The sequence below is a fragment of the Hippocampus zosterae genome, chromosome 1 (genome assembly GCF_025434085.1).
Source record: "Hippocampus zosterae strain Florida chromosome 1, ASM2543408v3, whole genome shotgun sequence".
Lineage (NCBI taxonomy): Eukaryota > Metazoa > Chordata > Actinopteri > Syngnathiformes > Syngnathidae > Hippocampus > Hippocampus zosterae.
The window spans coordinates 20862087-20887948 of NC_067451.1; the positions used below are offsets into that span (position 1 = coordinate 20862087).

At 41.6% G+C, this 25862-nt stretch overlaps 1 protein-coding gene across 38 annotated transcripts in view; it reads right to left on the reverse strand.

The window, feature by feature from the left end:
* Positions 1-6139: 6139 nt before the first annotated feature.
* LOC127610195 (protocadherin alpha-C2-like) overlaps positions 6140-25862 on the reverse strand; it is a 138044-nt gene continuing 118321 nt past the window's right edge. For 37 of the 38 annotated variants that reach the window (XM_052080290.1, XM_052080304.1, XM_052080315.1 and 34 more), the window contains 3 exons: positions 13690-13754; positions 11681-11766; positions 6140-6661 (listed from right to left, as the gene is read on the reverse strand). In XM_052080290.1, the coding sequence (XP_051936250.1) occupies positions 6357-6661; positions 11681-11766; positions 13690-13754 (456 nt within the window). In that variant the 3' untranslated portion in view covers positions 6140-6356. Of the gene's footprint in view, positions 6662-11680; positions 11767-13689; positions 13755-16801; positions 21240-25862 lie in introns of those variants that run through there. The other variant, XM_052080047.1, reaches the window with a different exon arrangement.

Consider the following 25862-nt stretch of genomic DNA (forward strand, 5'->3'; position numbering starts at 1 on the left):
TGTTTGAGGCGCTGCTGATTCCACTGAATATGAGTAGCGCACAGTGTGCAGTATTCCAGAGGATAAGCAGGAAGAGGAGGAGTTAGTCCGGCCATGAGTTATTCTCCAACTGTGTGTGTGTGTGTGTTTTAAATAGGACGCTTTTAAATTATTATTTTAATTAAGAAAACCAACACTTTCTCTCTATTTGTGGGGTAATTCAGCTGGACTATTTGTTTTTTCCCCCTTTTCTGCTTCTTGTCCCCATTTACAATCACGTTAATTTGATGTACTGTGATATTTTGCCCAGTAGATGGCGACTTCTACTCACGGCCCCTCCAAATGGGGACCTGTAACTTTCCGTTTACCCTCACCACCTGCCTTGTGCATAAGGAGGTCGATGGTTACAGATAAGCGTTCTGAAATCTATCTTGATCTTTAATTTACTCGGTGTGGTTTAGGACAGTGACGCATGTTTTGTACAATATACCCTGGACGACACCCAGAGCAGCTTTCAAATGACATGCACCTTTGACCTCGACATCATCATGCAGTGTGCAGAGAGTATAGTTGTAGAATTAGGTCACCTATTTCCAGTTAAGTGGTGATTGCCTGAAATCAATTATTACACAATTGTGAGCGTGTGCCTTTTGTATTTAATGACCAGTTCCCTAACGTCTCATTGTGTCACAGCTTATTAAAAGGAAAGGAAATGAAATATTGACTCCATATATTTTATTCATGCATCCCGATAATACTGGTGTGCATATACAGAATAGTTAAATGTGATGAATAAGCCTAGACCTGGCATTTGTGAAGTTAAAAAGGTTATGACAGATTGCAATGATTTTTCATACCACACAATTTTAATGTGACTCGTGTGTTTTGACTGTTTGACGTGAATATGTTCTTTTCTCACAAGCCAGTAATAGGCTACTTCAACGCTGCATCTTCATCCTGGCTGGTCCATACTTTGTCTCCCACAGCAGCAGGATGATGCGTCAATGAGTCATTGCAGATGATGTCAGCCTCACTTTATGTACTATAGATCAAACAGATGCACTTATTTTAAACCACACCTCCCTACCACTACATGCAGTTTATATATTACATTTTTCAAAAAAACTACTTCAAATTAAAATCTGCACTTATTGATGTTACTATGAATTGCATACGTTCTCTGCTTTAGGAGTTATCATGTACTGTACATATATAATGTTTTGGCCGTATACTGTGTGTGTGTGTGTGTGTGTGTGTGTGTGTGTGTGTGTGTGTGTGTGTGTGTGTGTGTGCGCGTGTGTGTGTGTGTACACTTTGTATTGTGATGCGTGGGGAAACAAAGAAGATATTTTCAGCGGTTCTGCCAAAATATGCAATCACATTCATTACAAATTCCAAACACTGTAAGCTAATTATGTGCCAAGAGTTTCACTATTTATGTATTTGTCTGTCGTTCACTGTAATTGGTCAAATTTAGAAAACGTTTTTTTAGGGCTTTTTTTCCCCCCTGATTGCTCAGAGTGGTAAGTTTGTGAGTTTGCATGTTCTCGTCGTGCCTGTGTGGGTTTTCTCTATGTCCTCCCGCATTCCAAAAACATGCAAGGTTAACGGGGCACTCTAAATTATTCCGAGTTGTGAGTGTGAGCGCGAATGGTTGTTTGTCTATGTGTGCCCTGCAATTGCCTGGCAGAAGAAGAACATAAACTCAGTGGCACATGGAAACAGGCATGTATTTAACATTGCTAACAAAAAACAGATACATTACACATTTTCATGATAGCTATTGTTATCTGGATTCAAATGGCTTCACATGATATGCCGCTTATTTATTTGTTACAGCAGGTTACTGTTTTATACGTGAAAGGGTCAAGTACCACAATTCAACAGCACATCATCTACCTTGTTTATGTTTATTATGATTATTTGATATTGTGCTTCTTACATGCCGCCATCAATACCGGCCAATTAACATTCTGTCATTCTCATTGTGTCGTTTATGACATTTTTCAAGAGTCCCCACTACATCTAAGAGCTGTAGGAATTATAATATCATATAATATTAATATATATATATTTATTTTTATAATGTTATTCATGTTACAAAAATCTGCCTGAAAGATTTATCAAAACAAATGTCATTGATGAATAATTACTTTTTTGCTTAATTTTTAAACATTTTTTCCCCCACCCATGACTGATAAGTCTGACTTGAAATGCAAATGCTCTGCCTTCTGAAACAGTCGACACCAGGGGGGCCCAAACATTTTTGACCAAAGATCTACTTTTCGATCAAATATAACATCCCGCGATCGACTCGTTACCGCACACGCTCAAACTTACACACATATGCCCTAATGAGCAACAGCAATGACGGCCGGCAAAATGAAATAAACAACAAATAAAGTAGACACAGAAGCAACTCACGCTTACCTTAGTAGAGACCCGATGCGGAGGCATGGGACGCACTTTCGCAGAGTGTTCACGATCCTATCTCAAGTGTACCGTTTCAAAATGCTTCTCCCAGCATTCCAGATTCCCATTCTTCGCCAGTGGCCTCGGTGAATTGTACATGACACAAACTGTGACTAAGAATAATAATAACAATAATAGATATAGCGCTAATAGATATAGATATAACAGCTGTGATCGCAAGGTGCAATCCAAAACTGCTCACCTCCAACAATTTCCGGTGATGCAGGTCACGCGCCACCGTAGGTAAAATGTGACCTGCTTTTTAATGTAATTTTAAAAATACTTTTTGTGAAAGTTAAACTGATGGGATTCGATGGGTGCGGTGTGCACTAACACAAAAATATGATATGATAATATATAAATGGGCAGCCATGGTCTGCACGATTCACAATTCAGGTGGTATCCTGAATAAGAAGGGAATAACAGGACTGATTGTTTAATTTTGGCCAACATGGCAGATCTTTCCCTTTCATTTTACAGCAGACATATCCTCTGGGATCCAATAAATCTATCGAGCCACTCTGTGTAATCGTTTCTTGTACAACTGGAAGCTTCCATTCACAAGGGACTGTTGGCACCATGTGCAACCGAGACATTTCGACAAAGGACAAATGCAGCAAGCAGGTCAATTATCTTGCACCTCTTACCTCCTCAAGAAATGTGTCTACTGTATGTGGACATCAATTGGTTTTACATTTCGGAGTCCAAACTGATATTGTTTTGAAGCAATCAATAATGTAGCATACATTATTTACTGAGGAAAAAAAACGTTTGGGTATGAATGTGCCAGTCTGTCTGAAATCATATTTTTTTTTCTGGATAAGATATCCTTTAAAATGAATGAATAAAAGTGTTCTTTTAATTTAGCAATGAAAACCATAATCAACTTCAACTCTATTATTTAAATTTGTGAGACAAGTTGACTGGAAGACATTGGCAGAAGCTGCATGAGGCTGGTTGTTTTCCACTTGCATTTTGATCCAGTGCTCAGTGGGCACATGAATTGAGTTTTCAGAGAATTTTGTGCCTCAAATCAAACTATAAAATAATCAGATTTCAAATTTAATTCCTTGAGATCTGAGAAGTGTGATGGGGGGGGGGGGGGGGGGAAATTATAGCACTGTGTGTTCTCTTCTCTCCGCTGCATGCTCAAGTCATCGAGCAATATCGCATCTTCCTAAAGACAATGACTTCAATTTCATTTTTAAGAAAGAAAACTTTATTTGTGAATCATAAACAAAACACATTACCACTGTTTCCATTAAGGTAAAATAAAAGGCAGAATGGGAATGGAAGTAAATGAAATTCACAATTTCACTGTCACATTGATGAGCAGGTGTACCCCTCCAAACAATTAAAAAAAAATGATTTGAAACAGATCTTAGCTGGTCCTTTTTCGGACTATGCATTGCCATCAAAGTTCACCATCATACACAGGGGAAAAAATGACAGCATGAAACTCACTAAATACAAGCATACACTACAGGTACATATATTTATCCCCCATTTTTTGTGCATTTTTTGGTGTATTTTTTTGCAAGAATGAAAGGGAAGTGATAACTCATCATAGGCTCATACATATTTCACTTACAACATTACAGTGTTAGTTAGTGTTAGACCAACATGTCAAAGCTGGACAGTTTTTTTTTTGTTTTTTTTTTTTGCTTGTTTTCAAAAGCACAAATAAAAATTTTGGGGAAAATGCAATAAAAACATATGTAGTCACACTATAAGCATTACAAATATTGAAAGAGGTTTTAGTGGAAGCCATAACACATCTGCAGAGTGCGACAATTGTAATACGTAGATGTGTGGCAGAGACAAGAGAAGTACATACAAATATTTCCTGTGTGAGTAATGATGAGGAAAAAGTAAATAAAGCCCAAAAAAAATAAAATCGTTGCTATCTATTTATATATATATATTTCTCTATATAGTAAGTGTTTCCGTAGAGCAGTACATGCAGCAGCCACTTAATGGAGTGACATCATACTGAGTCGCAAAACTTGGGGGGTGGATCATGAGTTACAGGCAGGGGAGGGGGACCAACAGAAGCATAGACGCATGTTTCAGCCTCATACTCATTACTTCATGAGAGGATTGGTGGGATTTAGCTGTTAACAGGGAAGCCCCGGATGCCATTTTCCCAAAATTTTAAGAGGCTCAATTATTAGTGTCGAGACAATCAATCAAACGCTACATTTACAGCATACATATAAGATAGTATGCGACTCCATGATCAGAAACAATCAATTTACTTGCAAACTTGAAGGGGGGAGGGCCAGCCCAAGGCACCCGCCTCCTCGCTTCCTTTCCGGTCCTTTGCCCCTGCGACTTGTCTCCATCCCACCTCATCCTGTCTCACAACAGCAGCGACAAACAGGAAGTGAACAGCATAGTGTAGTATTAACATGATAAAAGCACTGAACCGTTGTGCACTTTGAGAGACAAGATTTCAAGGTGTACGCCAGCCACCCCGCTTCCCCCTGACGGGCCACATCCGCATTACTCCATGCTGTTGTCAGCACACCACAATGTTCAGAGCAGGCCATTTTCCCAGGATGGGTCCCGAGCAGGGTGTGAGGGGCCATGTCTGAGGGGGCGGACATGCAAGAATCGCAGGAGGATGGGAAGGTGGGTGAGTGGGTGTGGTCTCTACATAAAATGGCAAAAAACATGTACTGTGAATCTCTTTAGAGAATTAAGGAAAGTAGGTTTACTTCATCTTGACGTGAAGAGGCAGTGAGTGGGGTTGGGGAGTTAGTTTGTGGTAGCATGGTTGGTGGTGGGGGGGGGGGGGGAGCACAAGCAGGTGAGAAGTGGAAAAGGTATCAGGTAAGGACTGGTTGCTACCAAACATTCAAAGCAGAATTCAAAGCTTTCGCTGCAGCATGGGGACATAAGAAGGGGTGTTATCAAATTCTCAAGCTTCTATGAATAATATTCTGCTTGTTTGCTTCAGAGTCCACCGATTGATAGGTGGACTCTTCCCCCCGGTGATCTTCAGGAGAGTGTGAGGTGTCTTCCCCATCTCTCCAACTTGGCTGCGCTCGTTGCCTTGGGCTTCCAGCTGGAGCAGCAGCACTCATGGTCCATTAAAAGCAGTAAGCAAATTCTTAGTGATCGCACGAGGATGCTCTTTCCATCCTGAGAGTTGATAGCCCACAGGTGACTGAAAGCTTGCTGTGGCTACTTTTCAGCACATGATTTTTCCCGTCCGTGGTCTTTTTTTTTTGTTCAGCTTTTTCTCAAGCGCTGTCAGTGTCCACACGGCAAAGTGTGTGTTAGCATGATTGTGTGAGCATGCATGCGTGTGGATTCTTTGAGATCACAGGAAAACACTGTTGGCAGGAAGGACTCTGCAGCAGTTTTGTTGTGACTGTTAGCCTTTCTTTCGGTGACTCTCCCCTGTGCTATTTACAAGTTGTTTGTCTATATGTTGCGTGTACGTGTTCTATACTGTATGTGTATGCCCAGCCCCAGATTCCATACATCTGACTTCTTTTTCTTGGCTGGCAGAGAGCTTGTACAAAGTATTTGTCCTCTCTCGCTTAGAATGATTCGTCATCGTTGAGAAAGGGGGTAATACAGAGGTGCCAACATGCCCAATGGATTAAAGGAGGGGAGGGAAAACAATTAGGATGAGGATAAAGACTGGTCCTGTGTTTTTTTTTTTTTTTGGGGGGGCGGGGGCCGGGTCGCACATGGTTATTGACTCGGGGTGTATAGGCACATGGGGGCATGGATGAAAATCAATCTTTTATTTATCAAGGCAAGATCACTAATTTACTTCAGCAGGTGACTGAAGGTAAAGGCCAGGTTAAAAACAAACCCAGTGGACTTTGGTTGGGACCTCTGTTTTAACAACACCCTTTTTTTTCTTTGCCAATTTTCACTTTGCTTCTTTACTCGTCATCATCTTTCCCTTTATCCTTTTTGTCCTTCTTGTCCTTCTTCTTCTTTTTCTTCTTCTTGGCCTCCTCCTTCTTTCCGAAGGTGATAAAGTCACTCTTATCGTCGTCTCCTCCCTGGTTCTGTCTAATAGAAATGATGGCGGGGGAGCCAGGGATGATGAACGCCTCTGGGGGAACCTCGCCGGCCTTCAGGTGCTGCGGGGGTGCACCGGGACCCCCGGGGCCATAGCGAAAGTGCCAGCTGTTGCTGTCAACTCCGGCACCCATTGGGGGCGACACCTCTCCCCCTTCAGCATCTGTAAAGAGAAAAAAAAAGCACAAATGTTACTTCTTTCTGGTGGTGCAAAGAGTTGAACCAAAATTCCAAATCAGGATACGTCCGTTTTTATGCTGCAGTCACAACGAACGCAAGTTGAGCATTTCTGGCGGTAGATTTCCATATGCAGTCAATGCCGTTTGCAAGGTCAGGTGAGAATGCGTGTCGGACAGCATGGACGAAGAGAAAAATGAGCTTCTTTGCCAATTTTGCTGGTATTTGCAAATGTGAATTTGAAGCGGAATTGCGTCGCTCAAAGACCATCGGCATTGAGAATGTACTTGCTTTGCTACGCCACACGCAGCAGCAGCACAGACAAACGCGGATATACGGGTGCTACTCAGCCAGCTTCCAATAAGGAGCCAAAAAGGAGCAGGAGAATGGGGAGCGAGGAACTTTGCGTTCTGTATCTGGTGAGTGTATGGACTTGATTACTAACGCTGCTGAACTGTCAGCCAAGATAGCATTTAGCAGCCAAAGTAACACAACCATCAGTCACCAGATTGACTAGCAATGTTCAAACTTTCTTTTTCTTCCCGTTGGAAGAGAAGGATGAGCCTTTCCTCTTCTCCACCGAAGCAACCCAATGCAGTTAACCCGTGTGATGCGATATTTCGTGTTTGGTCTGAACCCGGCATTACAATTGAGCTCAGCTGCGTTGTCCATGATTACAGATTCGTCTGTCTTCTGTGATGGAGTGCATGATGACTCAAATGTGTTTCTTTCTGCTGTCACATTTGTTCTCTCACATAAATCAGGTCTTCTTACTGGGCAAAGGATTCTAAATCTAAATCCGTTCATCACATGACATGTCCCACCCGGCATACAATCCTAATCTGTAAATGGCACGCAAAGCCACTCAAGTCGAAAAGACAACTGAGGACTCTGAAACACTTGTTTTGCAAGAAGATAAATGACTATTATTTACTTATCATGAAAAGGAAGACAGATACTGACACCAAATATCAAAATGGAAAAAAAAGACACCAAAATGGACTCGTCCCTCAAGGTTATGCTTTGACTGGATTTAGATACCTGACGGATTTTGAGAATTTGTCGAGACATCATGATCATTTTCATCATTGCCTCAGGGAAGAAAATACATCAATCAATCGGAGGTCGACCAGCGTCCCAGGACGGATTATGTCCTGTGCTGTGACATCAGACCTGCTTCATTCAAAACTAATCCTGACACAGCCTTTGCAGCTTTGATAACTGCTGCGGAGCAAAACTCTCTCTTTGCTCCCCTCCAGTCCCTGATAGCCATCCTTTCACACCATGCAGCTGCTCTGACCTTTCATGCAGTCTACCGTGAAAACACAGTCGTTGCTCCCCAGTACCGACAAAAGTCTTAATCTATCTCATCAATGTTGATTGTCAGTGTCATTGGGTGGTGTTAACACTGTTCTTCCATCAGTGATGTGCACATTGCAGATGAGGGTCCGCTGTTCTCTGCGCAAAAAGTGATCACACTGACATTGCTGTCTGCAAATGCCCCTCATTCTTCACATGAATATAGCAGAACTGTGCAGGAGAACATCTCTGCGACATCCACTGCCACCCAAGATTTTTACAATCACTTAGATCAGCCAAGCTCTATTTGGCCAAGTCTGGTTAATAATTTCCCCTTGTCTGACTGCCGGACAGAAAGCACAGCGCTGTGTTACATAAACTGAGGAGGAGGAAGAAGAACGAGGAAGACAAAGCAGAATGTTGATATGCAGATATGAAACATGATGCACGAGAAAAGGAAAGGACCAGATCAGTTTTCATCAATCCATTCTTATTTTGCTGAACTGCAGTGGCTTGTGACTGCGTGACGGAATAATAACGAGTGACCACACCCTTTTTCAAAATGGTGCCTCTGCATAATGTTTATTTATAGATAATTTTATCTGTATTGTTTATGCATAAATTCCTTCATATGAATTCATCCTAAAAATAATAATTGACCATAAAGTTTGAACACGTCCACATGGTTAAGAGTGTGTACCACTATGGGTTTCACTTGTGGTAGGCATCTTGATTGAATTCTTTCACAGTTCATGTCTCTAATCAGAAATACGGCATATGGCCGGTTACAACTTTATTCCATTTTTTTAACCTAATCTTCACCTTTTAATGTACTTCTGCAACTGAAAACAGCCTTTAGGTTGTACAATTTGGAATTTCACAGACACTGTCTGGAACAATAATCCTCTAAAGATGCACAACACATTAGCGTTCGAACCTTAGCGATACACGACGATACATGACGTCAGACAAATATCTCATTTGATTGCAACCCTGATTCCAAAAGAAGGAGCAAGTTGGGCAAGATTGTGGATTGTATCTTTATCATTATTATTTTGTTTTTACATATTAGTATTAATGGTGATTATTTTATGTTTACACATGTACACATGTATTACATAAAACATTGCCAAATGTTTGATGATTGCAACAATTTCCACACGTTTCAATGGGAGAAAGCTTTCCAAATTTGAACAGATTGTGTTCATTTTTATATATATACTGTATATATATTTTTTTTTGGGGGGGGTATGCGTGTGTGAAGGATAATCATGAAAGAATCGAACATGCATCCAGTTTTGCAGAATATCTCCTTCCAAGTGAATGTAGGTCACTATCCTGCTCTCTTCCTCTCTTTGCATTTCATACCTGCAGTTCTTTCTCTCGGCAACGTACCCATTCTTCCTCTTCTTCCTCTAAGTGCATTTCACCTCTCTTTGTCCTTCCATCCTCTTTCAGTATCCTTCAGCCAACACCATATGTTCACACCTCCCTTCATCTGACAGCCCCCACCCCCTTCTCATCGATAACTGGGGCCCAAGAATTGTTGCCGTGGCAACAACATCCTCCAGTAAAACAGTGGGACATCGGTAGGAGTCATGGTGACAGTGGCTGATCGAGAATAATGCTGCAAGCTCTGACTAACCCCCCACTTTCTTTCACCGTCTGTCCTCCACTCGCTCGGCAACAGTCGCCGCATTCAACTTCCTGTTTCCATCAGCCGTCTATTCGTCAATCTCATCTCAGACCTCAAAGTGAATGCCGATTCACCACATTTTGTTTAAATAGATGTTCATTTTCTCGCTGCCTTGCTCCCTTATTCCTTGTTTCTCCTGCGGAGGGTTGCGCAGGTTTTTTTTTTTTTTTTAATCCATGTTGCCCCTAGTTATCAGAAAGAGATAGAGAGTCACCACAACCCTGATTCTATTAATGTGGGTCTGTTAAGATGGGCGTCGGCTGAGCTCCATCTGTCACAGTAGGCGCAGGTCACGACGGAGGCTGCCCAAGCCCCCAGACGCATACAACATACCGGTACTATAAACACAAAACACACACGACAGGGTGGTATCATCAACGGACTAATGAACATCAACAAGTAAATCTTCATGTGATTGATCAGCAAGGAAGATTTAAGGGATTCATGGTTTTCGCATCATCACATACACAGATTCAAGTATACCGCTGGTCTCCACCTGAGGGCTGCCTCTTGCCTGACAAACAAGACAACTTAGTTATAAAAAGCTATGCCTATGACTCATGCTGATGTGGCAGGCCACTTTAAATCAATATATCATTATCTCTCCTACCTGCGATACATTCAAGACTAATCTTTCTTCATACAATATTACAATTATATTTCGATATTTTTTGTCCTCAAACAAGGCTATGCAAGGTCTGCTTTACAAATCTTCTGATATCCCCAGCCTGAACTTTTGTTCATCCAACTGTAAGCATATTTGACCTGACGGTAAAGTGGCTTTCAGGTAAAATTGACGTCACTAATCGGGTTAACTGTGATTTAAAAAGCAAACAAACAAATAAACAAACAAACAAACAAAAAACAGACAGTCTAAAGGAAAATCTAGGTGAATGTATGCACAATGTGTCATTCCAAAATAGTGTAGTAGGAATTACAGTATGCATATATGTGCAAGGGAAGGTCGTGGGCAGCTTCATTTTCCAACATTGCCTCTTCCACAGCACATAAGTACAAGCCCATCACGTAATGACCATCGTAAGTCGATAAGCATTGCATTATCAAAATTGGCAGACATGTTACGCTGGAAACTAAAGGTTGCCCTACAACAACACTATATTTGACCATCATTTCGAAACAGTTAGGATTTTCAAGTGTGGCAGAAAATACCCCGATTTTGCTAATTACCGGTGTCGGTCAAGTTACTCAGAAAATAAAACCAACCAAAAAAGGTAAAATAGAACAATATTACTGTCCTCAAATTACAGTCCATCTGCCTTTCTTTCGCCAAACAATATACAACGCAAAAGTGCCAAGACAACAGATTACAAATATGAAGGACAATTGTCTTGATAAGCCTACTTACATTTTTTAGGCCCTTTGACTTTGTGTTGTCTAGAGCAGGGGTCACTAAGGTAGTACCCGGTACCGGGAGGCACCAGGTAGCCCCCAAGGACCATATGAGAAGCCCGCAGGCCTGTCTAGAAATAGGTTTGCAGAAATGGGACATTGTGGTGTTCTAGGAATGTTGTTGAAGTGACCCGTTGAGAATGTAAACTGTGGCAGAGAGCTATAGAATGTGTAGATGCTATATGAAGTGTCGCATATCGATATGCATATGTCAACTAATTATCGTGAGAAATTATTAACAAGATTAGTCTTCACAAACATGAAAATTTGATTTGGGTTTGTGTTCAGATTTATTTTATCGCAGATTTTATCTAAGGTGTTTTCTCTTTATTTAGATCACGTGTCGATCGCGATACATATTGATCTTGAATTACCGCCAAGCCCTACACTATATTGAACATACAATATTCATCATCACACCACAACGCTTCCAATGTCTCATGTGGCAGGGACAAGTTGATGTGCGTGAGCCTGCTGTCAAAATACATGTATACGGCCTTACAAGGAACATAGGCAGAATGTTCTTACATAGATTAAAAATCTAGACAATCTTTGCTTCTGCTAACGCTGATGAGGGGAGGATGAGTGACAGACTCTTACCAGCAGCGCTTGATGCTGTGGGCCAGTTCTGGACCAGAACTCCTTGGGCTCCCTGCATCACTGAGGACTCCTCCATGTGTACTGAGCTACGACAAACATACAAATAAACATGTTCAATAAGTCATTAGACAAATGATACAACATAGTAAATGAACATTCACGGAACACTTTACCACAAACTGGCCTTTAAAAAAAAATCATTTTAATTAACATTACAAGGGACAAAATTAGGTGGGGAAACGAACCCGTCGCAAATTTAAAACAATGCTCCAGGATTTTATTTTTTTGCTGAGATGACCCATTCATTTGGTGTGCACAGTCGGAATGACAATCAAGCCACCTGAAGCAACTCCTGTTCGTGCACTGCATGACAATATAATGGTGAGAAGGTCAATTAAAAAATCAAACTTGCATAAAAAAGCATACATGAACAACCAAGCCTTGGTAGACTTTTATTTTGAAATTGTTCCCGGCAGCATGTGGCAGCGTGGTCTTAACTCGTCTTCCCAACTGTAGTCGGGATCACTTTATTTTGAGTCACAAACTGTGACTACAATTTTGACACAATATCATTCTGAATCCTTTTTAATCACTATTTAAGGATGCGTTTCAATCACTATTTAAGGATACAAAAAAAACCTCAAATTAATAACACATATTTTACCGATAATCCCTAATCATGAGTTGTAAATTTTGCAAAAGTATACCAGCATCGTACTAATCAGTCACTTCAAAGTCAACTATAAGCTTTGACTCATCAATGATTATCTCACAAGCTTTATAATGACAAAAAAAAGCAAAAACGTATTTTACCAGAGTAGAAAACTATTTCTAATCTAAATTCATTATTTCATATCTAAATAAGCACAGGAAAATGCTTGTTCTTTGTAAATATGCAGGGGATAAAACGCATGGGATTAGATGAAATAGGTCAGTACCATCATGCGGCAATTGAGGTTATCCAAAATCTCAGTGTGACAAAGTCATTAAAATACATCATAGATATGGAATATAGTCATCCGATTTACACAAGCAAATCCTATCTGTAATTATGAGGCGATCTGCTTTATATTAACGACACTTACCGTACGTGAACTTTCTGGTCATAATCTGACCTGATAATTACAGTCCGCTCACAGAAATAAAAAGTGTAAAAACGGGGTTGTGGAGACAACACGGAGCATTTGCAAAAGGCGCTCATTTATGGAAACTGAGTTTCATTTGGTTGAGTCCGTACGGTTTCACAACAACTTCATAGTTTTAATTGGTAATGTGACAGTGGAATCAATCAAGCCATGTCACACCTTTGATTCAGACTATCTATCTCTCATTACAATAAACGTACATTTATATACCCAGATATGTAAATGTTATAACCTATCGTTAAAACATTTCACTGTTTCAACAATGATATAAACATTTTACAACCAGGATGTCGACTATAGAGTGTGCACTCACTTTGCTTGTAGTAACTACAAAACTATTCCAAAGAAGCTCAACTTTAATGCTAAAGTGCGCTATTTGGCGAAAATGAAAGAACTGATAGGGTCAACCTATATACTGTATCACAGACCCCACCGGTGGACTCATCTGCCACCTGAATGTCGAGTTGTCTTTCATTTCTTACTTACTCTTGAAAATATAACAGAGAAATTACTCAAGGTATTCATCAAATAATTGTGCTTGAAAATTTAAAAATGAAACTTGTAGGATGATTGATTACAATGCTGCCGGAATGTTAACTCGTCAAAACGGGAGACGAATGCAGGCAGTTAGCGGGATATTTTGAACAGGGTTATAAATATAAAAATGCAAAATTGTCATGACAAATAAGAATCTGAATAAGTGTGTTGATGGTGAAAGATTCAATTATTTTGTAAGTGGCATGCAAGCCCGGTGGCTACAAAAGAGACCAAGTCTGTTGAAACAAGGTTTCCACAAAAACAATCATTCACGATGATGGAAAAAAAAAAAACCCAACAAAATTAAGGACACCAAATGGTGCTTACCTCTGCATGACACCACCTGCTCTCAGGGAAGCTGAATATCTCCAGTCAGAATGTGGCGCCTTAGGCTGCAAAGAGAGTGAGAGGAATTGAGTCTTAAGTACAGAAGAAACCTAATACCCCCACATTAATAAGTCATGACGGAAGTCAAAACTGCCACTGCACCCCCGTTGTTGGAAAGGAATGAGTGGTGAGCTTTGGAGGGCGCATTCAATTTCGTCTCCTTTATGAACGCCCTTCAAAATTCATTACAAGACAATGGTCACATAAGATGAGCAGAAAGTACAGTGTGTACCGCTTTTTCATTTTCCACTAGCTCAACATATTTACCATCATTACTCTGCATCCAGATGCTAGATGGTGCAACGCTGTAAAATGAGTGTCATGTTTCTGATTATATTGGCCTTCCTTCATAACATTCCATGTTTTTTTCAATTCTCCTTAGTATTTTACCCCTTTGTGTATAACCTTCGCTGTGCAGGTCATCTTTCACAGGAACACAGTCGAGCAAGCTAGGCAATTCACTGCTGTTAAAACAACAATGAAAGCAAAGACAAATGCAACTGTTATCTTCATCCTCTTCTTATTAATAAGATCTGTAGTAATATATACCGGTAAATCATAAACTAAGATAACAGTGTGTTCAGAAGGGTGTAGAAAAAAGTGGCTACACCAAAATGAAATGCCTTTTTGTCTAAAAGAGTCAAAGTCATCCGATTGAGGACACACAGTCCTGACCATGGATTTTGGGCCCATATGAAAATAACTTCTCCTACTTGTCCAGTAGTGCAGAGACAACCCAATTTCAAACATAAAAGATATGCACTTGCTACTCTGGTGCATTTGCCATAACATTGACTCATTTGGATAAAAGTTATTGCATTTACAGTTACAGAAAAAAAAGCCATGAAAAAGAAGAAAACAGCAGTAGTAAATACACGTACACTATCTGAAAAAGACAAACATGAAACGTGATACCAAATTGTTCCCAAAAAAAAGGATGAAACAGTTTTACTAAATGTTTGTCCTGTTGCAGCATGGACATAGCCGACGGGAGGCTGGTCTGCCGAGCTCTGCAGTGTGTTGGGAGTATTTTGTAAGAACACACACACACACACACACACACACACACAAGATATGTGCATTCCTTGAATAACACCACTGATCAAATCTATGAGGGGATGTAAAAGAGTTCCAAGCAGGTTTCGTGTCTCAGCTATTCATTTCCAAATCTGAGTGGAATATTGATTCTTTGTTTGGCATTCAAACCTTATACTGCCCTTTTTCTTTAATCTTCCCTCTCCGGTGAATGAACACTTCTCGCATGGATACAAGGCTCACACCTCTGCCATCAACAGCGCGTCCAATCAAATTCCCCCCCACCGCCTTAGCTGCCTGGAGCCAGCCAATCTGCTTTCAGCACCTATTGCTATCGGTTAATAACAGAGCTAGAGGAAACTTGACCGGCATTTAATGAGGAGCGATTGATAACCCCTATTTATTCTATTTGTCATCCTTTTGTGTTTTAAACAGACCTTACAAGAGGCTTGTTGGCTGGTATGTGGGTGGAACCGTCTCCAAACACACTGCTGCAGGCTGCACTATTCCCCACAACATAGAAATTACCACTGAATTCCCTTTGGAGGAACACATTTGAGCACAGCGGCACACAGCCCAGAGCAAACTGATGATGCTATTTGTGTGGGGTCAAAAGCTCAAATTGCTGCTTGTGCGTCAGTGCGGTGAGAATAAGTAATAAAGTAATTCCAGGTTGAGATCGAAAGGCAAGTATACCCAATGAGATGTATTTCTGCACACAGGCACTCAAACTTATCACACCCTGAAACATCATAAATAATTCAGGCAAAGTCAAAGAAAGTTGTCAACTTGGAATCCGAAATGCAAATTTCTACCCACAGAAATAAGGGCGCACAACTCAGAGACCACATGTCAATTTGCTATTTATTACTCATGCTAATATTATAATGTAGACATGAGGCAAAAAAAAGTTCAGAAATTTTGAAGTTTTTCAGTTTGCCAATGTAATTTGGAAAATAGACAAGAAAGTGCAAAAACCCAGTATGAGCAGAAGACACACTATATTACCAGAAAATTGTGAATTGAAATAACATTGCCTTGCCATGATCTCAAAACGTAAGCGAAGGTCATAAGGTTATAAGTCAGATAAGTCATAAGTGTACTTCTGTTCACATTGTAATACTGGTTGAAAAAAGAAATCATTCATGTTTGGTATATTAAGATATTTTGTGATGTTTTCTTTAATCAATGTATTGCTTCTCAGTGAAAAAACTGCTTTGAGATGATTGCATGACTTGGTGATTTGCTTGCCTAAGCAATTCCAGAGATGGACTCTGGAGCCTGCCTTGACGACTTCATAGTCTGCTTTGTTTGAATTGTCAAAACTTGATTGAGATCAATGCCACTTGATTACACAACAAACATTCTGGCGTAGGGAGGGATGAGAATGGCCTCTCACCTCTCCCGATGCACACACTTTAGAGGATAAAAGGAGGGGAGCGATGCTCCTCAGCAGAGTCCGCTATGGGTTTTCGTACAAACGCCTAGCTCGTATTGAAGCTCACTCTGCTGAGGGTGTTGGCTCTCCACCCTACTGGCACACGGTAAGAGTTCTTTAGCTTCATACAACTTGTTTGAACTGTGTTATCATTTCTGTGTGGGACCAATAAAGTGCCTATTGTTGGTAGCCAGAAGTGTCTTGTCGTTATTTCTGAGTGCCTATCTCCGACGATCCTTTATAAAACTTGATATTCATTCAAATTGAGTATCAGAAGTGTTTCAAAACAATATTCTACAAACAGATGAGTAAAAACATTTTTTTTGCCTTATCTATTCATGACATGTACAACGATATACGGCAAACACAATTTTGTATCCTTTAAAAAATTAAAGTTTCACTTTTGCCTAAGGACGACAATTTCCCGTTACATGCATGGCAGAAAATCCATCCTCATTGCTCCAAATGCTGACTACAACTCTACCGTAAAGTGTATTGAAGCAATTTAGATCTGCACCATGACGTTTCCTGTTTTGCTTTGAGACACAATAAAACACGCAGGTCAGAACAAGCACACACCTGAATGGCAGTCGCATCTGGCATACTGAGACGGCGAACAATTATCTGGCTGTGTCCGCTGTGGCTGGTGACATAGCCCGAGCCCCAGGTGCCACTGTGGGGTCGTCCCGTGTTGTAGAACATAAACGTGTCACTTCCAGAAGTCGCTGTCAGGCACGTTTTATAACAGTATGTTTTGGTGACCGACCCATTGGCCCGCACTTCAATGTAATGCGGTTCGACTTTAAGATCTCGGCGCAGGGCCACATTGGCACTTGGCTGGCTTCCACCTGATGCGGGTCGTCCTGCGACTCCACCGGCAGCTGCGGTGCTGCTAGCCTCAGGCAGTCTCTTCTTGGACACACAGCAAGGGGAGCAGGAGCCAGGCTGGGTGCAGTAGGCATGGCAACGCACGATGGCCAGCACGCAGACAGTGACCAAGAACACAAAGGTGGTGGCACACAGGGCGATGATGAGGTAGATCGTGACATGGGAAAACATCAAGGGGCTTTCGGGCCTGATGATACGCTTTGGGTCAGGGGTCAATTTAGGCATGAGCTCCATCACATGCACGTGGACAGTTGCGGTGGATGAGAGCGGAGGCAGGCCATTATCACGCACCAGAACAGTCAGCGCAAAGGACGTCGAGTTCTCCTCAATGACGCGCCTCGTGGTGCGGATCTCACCAGTATGCTCGTGTACCTTGAAGAGGTCAAACTCCATGTCGGGCGGCTGAAAGGTATACAGCAGCCAAGCGTTCTGCCCTGCGTCCCCATCCCACGCCACCACCTTTGTTACCAATATTCCGGGCTCAGCATTTTTCAGTAATGTCTCTGTGGTATGGCTCCCGTTGGCAGGTGGGTACACTATCCTTGGCTCGTGGTCGTTCTGATCCATAATATAAACATACACCGTGGCCACGCGGCTTAGCGGGGGCATGCCCTTGTCCTGGGCTTTCACCTGAAAGTGAAACTGTCTCAGCTTTTCAAAGTCAAAAGCTCGCAGGGCGTAGGCTTCACCTGTGTGGGTTTTGATGCCGACGTAGCTCGTCACAGGGATGCCGTGATTGTTGTCATTGAGGATGGTATAGGTGATGCGTGCATTTTCTGCTGTGTCTGCATCTGTGGCTTTGACGGTACACAGCGGCGAACCAACCGCATTGTTTTCGCTGATGTAAACAGTATATGAGGTCTGCTCGAATCGAGGAGGGTTGTCGTTTATGTCGGCAACATCGACTTTAAAGGTCAACTGTGACGACAGAGGGGGAGTTCCTCCATCTATGGCACGTATGGTGATGTTGTAGAATGAGACGGTTTCACGATCCAGGAATGCAGAGGTGACGACAGTATGGTGGGCGCGGAAGGATTTGATTTTGAAGGGTGTCCGAGGCATCAGCTCCAGCATGACTTGCTTATTAGGTCCCGAATCTCGGTCGTTAACGCTGATCATAGCAACGACGGTGTCTGCACGGGCGTCCTCACGTAGAGGAATTGAGAGAGATGACAGGACAATTTCAGGGACGTTGTCATTAACGTCTAAAACGTCGACCACTACTTTACAGTGCACTGCCACGGCGGCAGGGCCCTTGTCCATCGCCTGAATGTAGATTTCATATGAGTTCATCTCCTCATAGTCTATATTGCTCTTCACTGTTATCCTCCCTGAGTCTGGATCCATGGAAAACATCTGTCTGACCCGTTCAGGAGTGTAACTGCTGAATGAGTAAAAAACCTCCCCATTGGAGCCCTCGTCGAGGTCTGTGGCATTTAACTGAATCACAAGGGTACCTTTTGGGGAGTTTTCAGACACTTTTACTTTGTACACCGAGCTGTCAAAAGCAGGCACGTTGTCATTTGCGTCAAGAATGCGTACGTTGATTTTGGCTGTGCCGCTTCTCTGCGGGGTGCCTCCATCCACTGCTGTCAGGATGAGCCGATCAGATGGCATCTGTTCCCGGTCAAAGGGCTTTTTCAGAATAAGCTCAATGTGCTTGTCATTAGAGAAGGGCTTAACAGAGTCTAGAGTTAGATGCTGGTTGGGGCTGAGGCGGTACTGCTTGACCGAATTGGAGCCATCATCTGGATCTTGAGCGGCCTCGATGTGGAACTTTGATCCAGTCAGAGCAGATTCTGACACTTCTAGCAGATACTCCAAATGTGGGAAGCTCGGTGCGTTATCGTTAACGTCCAGAATGTCCACCTCGACCTTGTGCACTTCCACAGGGTGGTCCAAAATCACCTCAAGGCTGAGTATACAGGTGCCATCGACTTTACACAGGCTCTCTCGGTCTATACGGTCACTCACCACCAACTTCCCACTTTTGTGATTAACGTTGAAATATCTCCGTCCACTTTCAGGCGTCACACGAATGCGACGGGTGATAAGTTTCCTTAGGTCCACACTCAAATCATGGGCAATATCACCCACCTGTGCGCCGTTCTCCAGTTCCTCCGGAATGGAGTAGTGAATCTGCCCCCTCGTACAGCCACCATATATCAAAATAATTACACATAATCCGTAACGTGCTGTTGCTGCCATCGCAGGGAGGCACTATGTGCATCCAAAAATTTTAAATAAAGAAATCTGTCTTTGTAAAATCAGATGCGTATCTTCCGCCAAGCTGAGAGCAAGAAAATGGTCTGCATGACTACGTGCAGAACGCCACCTGCTACCTCGCTGGTGCCCATTCCGCTTTCTTTTCTCCCTGCGTGTCCATGTTTGCGTTGTTGTGGATGAAAATGTTTGCCCTCCGAGCAAGACTGATTTCTCTCCTCCTCCCGCTCTTCCCTGTGCTGTGGTGTTGATGTGTGGGCAAAGGGAGGGAGGGGGCTCGCTCAAACGATGCAGCTTTCATTTTAGCTCTGATAAAATTATCTAATGAAGAATAAATACACCTAATCGTCGAAAGAGTTCATTTTTACTGACATATCGATCACTCAAGGTCATCCGGGAGCAGCCAATTTCCATCTGCAGCTGATTATTGTGAAATGCATCCGACAAAAATCTTTTCCGTCTCTTTTTTTTTTTTTTTTTTGTCAGCGCCACCGCCCTTTCCAATGCATGCACCGAGAAAAACAATTTATGAGCAAGTCAAGCGACCAGTCTTCTGCTGTTATTCAAGCACACCATAACAATCTTTATTTATAACCGAGAGGAGCACGTTATGAAAACTGGAAAGGTAAGCAAAACAGCAGGCATAAAGGTTAAAAAAATAGAAGGATACATTCTGGGTGATAACGAATTAAACAACTATATGATCTGTTCCTCCAACCCAAATTCCATGCTTTCTATCCTGTATAGTTTTCCTAACTACCAATTTGCTGGCACATGACCGAAATAAGAAAAGTGGACATCATTTCAAATAATTGGGAGATCAGGTTCATATCTGTCAACATCCAGGTGTCCCAAATGAAAATATATTATGTCCAAATTTAACAGAAAGTAACCGACCCCCGCACACTGGCCACAACATCAAGCGCATGCCACACAAGCGATACAGACAGAAAATCTGATAACAATGTGGCTATTTCATGGTTGTAGTTTGCAGAGAGTGCAGTGCATGTTGCTGAACTGCACTGGATAAAACCAAGATGTGTTCCTAATATTTTGAGCCAACCGTTGGGATAGATGATAGAGGTTTCAATCACCTATTTATACAATAGTGGTGTTGTACACTTGTGAAAACTATTTGTACATATTCAGTGGATCATTTGATTTTCGAGTTCTTACTCTGAATATCCACGTGCCTTCGCACTCAGACCACAGGGCATAACCTGTATGTACTGTGCATTCTCCTTTACTGATGTAGTGCCACTTTCTCCCACATACATGCAGACTGCCCACAGCAATAATAACACCCATCACTGGCGGGAATATGTAAGGGAGAAGACAGTGACTCACTCGCAGGCTGCATGTGGACGAGTGGATATAGTCCACAAGAAGGAAGAAGAGGAGGCGGAGGAGTAGGTGGAGGTTGTGGAAATGTGATGCTGCAGAAGCGCTAGAAAATGTTTGGAGAAGGCATGCAAATAACATGCTTAACAAGTGTGTTATGCCGCTTTGACCTAATTAACTGGTTTGTGATATTGCTCATCATTAACACTTGAAAACAACCAAGTATAGATGTTGTAGCTCTAGTTAGGAACACAGGATTCCCGCAAAACTAATAAAACATACACACAAAAAAAAAGAAAAAACACCCACAGATTTGCTCTCTGTATACATGCCACTGTGCATCAGCCGTAAAAGTGTTCAACAGTCTCCGATGGCTTTGCACGGACACTCAGTCACGCCATCAGTGACATTTAGCAGATTTTCCCAGTGGGCCGTGTACAACTGCTTGTTGGCACTGACACATACAAAAATACAGGAAAAAAGGTTTATCTCCCACACAAAGCTGGATTTATGCACATTATTTGCCACCTTTCTTCCCATCCCGTTTCTATCTCGCTTTGGGGTGACTTTTCCATCATCATTCTGAGATGGCGTCCGAGTCGGCAGCCTTCGGCAAGTGCTCTTCAAGAGCCTTGCTTTTTTGTTCTTTTTTGCTGTTTTTGTCTTTTGTTTTGTCACATGTTGTTTGTTGTTTCATTGTGTGGACCTGATATGGACTGTTTTCAGCGCTTTTTGGCCACGACATTCGTCAAAGGAGCAGTATCTGTGCTTGGTGGTTGCGCCTTCTCGGCAGCACGCCTGTACTAGCACAGATTTTGATTGGGAGGAATGTCGGCGCCATTGACTGTCGGTGCTGGACAGACCTGGGGCGCTTGTGTTTTTTGCGCCAGTAATGGGCAGCATTTTTCACAACCCCGATTTGTTCAGTGGCTATGTCAGCGCTGTTGGACAGTTGCCGTTGGTGCGGCTGGATGGATGGCCGCTGAAGTTGAGGATGAGGAGAGAGGAGCGTTGGCGAAGAGCGCCGATGCGTATTTGGAACCGTGAGTCGCCGCTTGGAATTGAAATGGATTTCCATGGGACAGGAGAAGTGAACCAAGTGATCTCTTTTTTCGTCAATGGATGCTACAGCTTCTTGACTTTGAAACTTAGCTTGTAGCCGACGTGTGCACATTTTGAGCATGACGTCTGTGATCCACTGGTTAAAGGACACTTTGATTCTCACCTCTTTCATCTCAAACTGCTTCAAACAACAAAGCGTGTGACGGAAAAGTGGTTAGGACTCCACGACTGTCCATGTTTTATGTTATGTGTTGTGTTTATTATTTTACTTTGTTTTTACTTTTATGTTTAATATTGTATTGTATTGTATCCATTGCACGTAATTATTACATCTGCCCCATCTTTAATTGAACGCCACAGAGCGGCAGTTTGTTTTACATCTGGGTGATGCATATCAAGTTAACATGTTTCTTCAAATGACAGCTGCCTGATACGCATCAACAACCATGGAGCTTGCACAGGCTAATTGTTATCCCTTGTAAAATGTATCTCATCCAAAGCAACCTACAAGAACTCTCCTCTTAAATCACATTCAGTCAAGTAGGAAACACAAGATTCAGCCTTTGCCAAACACACAAAAACATTGATTAAAAACAAAAGCAAAAACAACATTAAGATACAAAGGCCTCAATTTTCATAATTAAAATAGAACGGATCTTTCACTCTGTAATAATGTGAACATCCCCGATTTCCCATTTCATAAATGATGCAAAAAGGTCCATGTATTAAGAACGTTTTCATTCCTCAAGACCCAACTTCATTAATACTGCAAGCGGCCATTATAAAAACCATTCATATCATCTCTTCTGGCATAAGGAGTTCATTCATTTTTAGTGCCCCAATACATTATCTGCACAGAAACAGGTCAGTTTGCAATTAGGACACAAACTTCCTCACATGAAAGCATCATATGTTATACAATATACATACACCAATTGAAAACACTACATTTTGGGGCTCCTGAAAGTTGGGGACTTAAAATCATCATCACTTCTCTGCCCTGCCCATCAATATGCACCCTAATAATGGTGTTGCAATAAAAACCCACCACCCCAATAAACACACAGACACACTTTTATGAACTGGACTTTCCAAAGGTCTGCATATGACTCAGTAACTTTCTACCTATCCTTATTTCAACAAAATTTGGATTAATGGCGGTCTAAGAGTTCAACATGTAATATATTACTTGAAAAAGTTGAAATGCTCGCAAACACAGTATTCCCCCCTCAAATTTCTCTCTTGGTTTTGTGTCAGCAATGTGTCTTTGACAACAATATATAAATGTAAAAGCCAAACACCTGACATGATATCTTTTTGCTGCAACTTTCATTGCTTATACCCCAGGGCACACCTTACCAATCCGATGTGCTCCAATACAAGAGCTGCGGCAACAATTCAGCATTTCAACAAACCAATCTTGTATGATTGTCACATTTCGTCCATTTTCTATACTACTTATTCTACTTGGCACCATGGCGAAGTGGAGCATAATCCAGTTGACTCTGGGTGAATGGCAGACTACACTGGACTGGTCACCGGTCAGTTGTAGGGCACATATAAAAGACATGCGACCATTGTCACTAGATGTATAGGGTTAAAGTATACTATACATACTATACTGTACGTACTTAAAAAGGTATCTGTATCCAGATGATTTTAATTGTGTAAAACCACCTGACAAAATCAAATTGAGTAAATTCAACATCCCCTTTTTTTAAGTGTAGTTGCAGACGTGAGGAACTGCAGCATCATACTGAGAGGTGCTTCTAATATTTTGCCAACATATTTCATTTGAAGAAATTCTGCAGTGGAGTTGAATTTTAATTAGCAAAAATGAAACACTGTGCTTTGCAAAAACTCTACACGACTGGATTTTCACTTTTGTATAGGGAACATGACATGCATCATATGTATTTTTACCTAATGCACAAAATAATATTGGATTCAACATATAAAAGAAACAAAAAAAACAAAAAACAAAAACGAATGTACATCTGGAGAAAGTATATTGTATCACACAAAGCTATAATCCTTTTCCGTTGCCCACGTCATTTTGTGTGGTCAAAGTCTCAGGTTCAGCAAAGGTTCAGAACACAATGAAAGTGGTCCCTCTGTTGGAACAAATTAGTACCACAAGTGATGGACACGTGATTGGCACACCACTCCTAATCCGCTGGGGGTTTTTTTTCCATTAAACCAAAGCTCTCTAAAGCATAATCCCTGCTATGACTCGGAGGGAGTTGGAGCCAGAGAACCAGAACTCACAGAGTACATCAAGGGCAGTGATTTTCAACTGTCAATGCAAGCTGGATGGCATGAAGATGAGGGATATTTGCTGGATAAGCAACAACACAGAATGCCAAAAGTATCTGATCTCAGAGTTCACACAGCCTATCCCACATTACGCTCACACCGGCAAAAACAATAAACTAGTGATGTAAGCAATATGAGTTGTGTCACACAAAGTATAAGTACACGCACTTACATTTTAAGAACGAACTCATGGATACCAGGTATTGTTACTTGATACATCTAGCAATTGTGACCATATATTTTTTTTTTTCATAATCAAATATTTTCAGAAACATGAACTTTTCTTGAACATGGAATATGTTTCAAACACTTTTCAGATTAACCACTTGTCATTACTGACATTTCAACATGCAATTACATTACATTACCTTGCCACACATTTCACTTAAATCTAGTCTGTAACACAAGGCATCTGAGGTATGTGATGTCTCGATCTGAATACTCTGGGTACTATGAGAACCTTGACAGGACACCCAAAATAACGTAGAGGCTGGTGGATATTCAAGTACGATTCCGAATGCTATGTTAACTGTATGTGAACTCCACAATAAGGTGAGCAAAAAGCCATGCACGATGCTTCTTGAAGTAACTACAAGCTATACAGTAAAACTGTGACAGGACAACAGAAGTGAATCTTAAATCAGAGCAATAACTTACTTATCCGTGTTCGCCTTAAAATATCTCCACACAGCAGAATCTTATTCCACCTGCCTGGATGGCACACTGTATGTAAGACTGGTACAGTACTATCAGTGTTTTTGTATCCATCCATTCTCTGAACCGCTTATCCTGACTAGGGTCGCATATGTGTGGAACATTTTTTCCAACTATGGAGTATAAGTACAGACGTACAGTATCGGCACTGATATCAGTACTGGTATCCGTATCAATCCATGACTGAGTTAAGCTCAACATATGCATAGCATTACAGAATTCTTTATGAACGATAAAGTAACGAGCGCCTTGCATCATTTTGCCGTGATTGCAAATTTTAACATTTTCAAATATGAGTCCCATGTTAATCCCTTTACACAGGTGGACACGGTGAGAAAAAACATTTCTCCGGTCGTGTTTGTTTGTCCTCATCCCTTGTGGACATTGCTTTCAAAAATAAAGGGCATGAGAGAGAGAGAGAAATAAAAGGAGCCCAAATTCCTCCTTCTGGTGTTAAACAGCGCCTTCCTTTCGATTCAGCCTTGCATAAATCAAACGGATGATGAACAAAGCTATCAGGAAAAGCAGGCAGGCTTTGGACATTTCCCTCTTTGGATGCCTTGGCTCTTTATCCTCGCCATATGAGACGAGGATGGAAGCTAAGGTTGTGAGCTAATCTAATGACAAAAACAACATGCCGATGACACTCCCAAGAGGGAAGGGAGGAATGTAAGGAGGACAGGCTGGGGGAAATGGTCGAGACAAACAAGTGGTGTGATACATTATTTTCTTTGGCTGTGACCAATTGGAAGATTTTTCAGCTACAAGGCAACTATTTAATGTGTTTTTCCCATTTTGTCCTCAAAAGCGAGTTTTCTTATAACAGAATCAAGCTTTCACTGCTGTTTTTTCCCTATACTAAATACTAAATTTTTCCTTCTGCATTCACATTCTCCATTTCATTGTTCTTGTGTTTTGGCATTTCTGCTCATGATGAAAATACACTCTACTGTATCTTTACAATGTCAGCCTGTTTTAATTTGAGCTCATATCTACTGCACATGCTCAAAAAGGATGCCCGGGTGGCGGTGGGGCCATCCAGGCAGCTCCTAGGAAACTGAGGAGTACATCATTTCATTCAGGCTAAGAGCAGTCG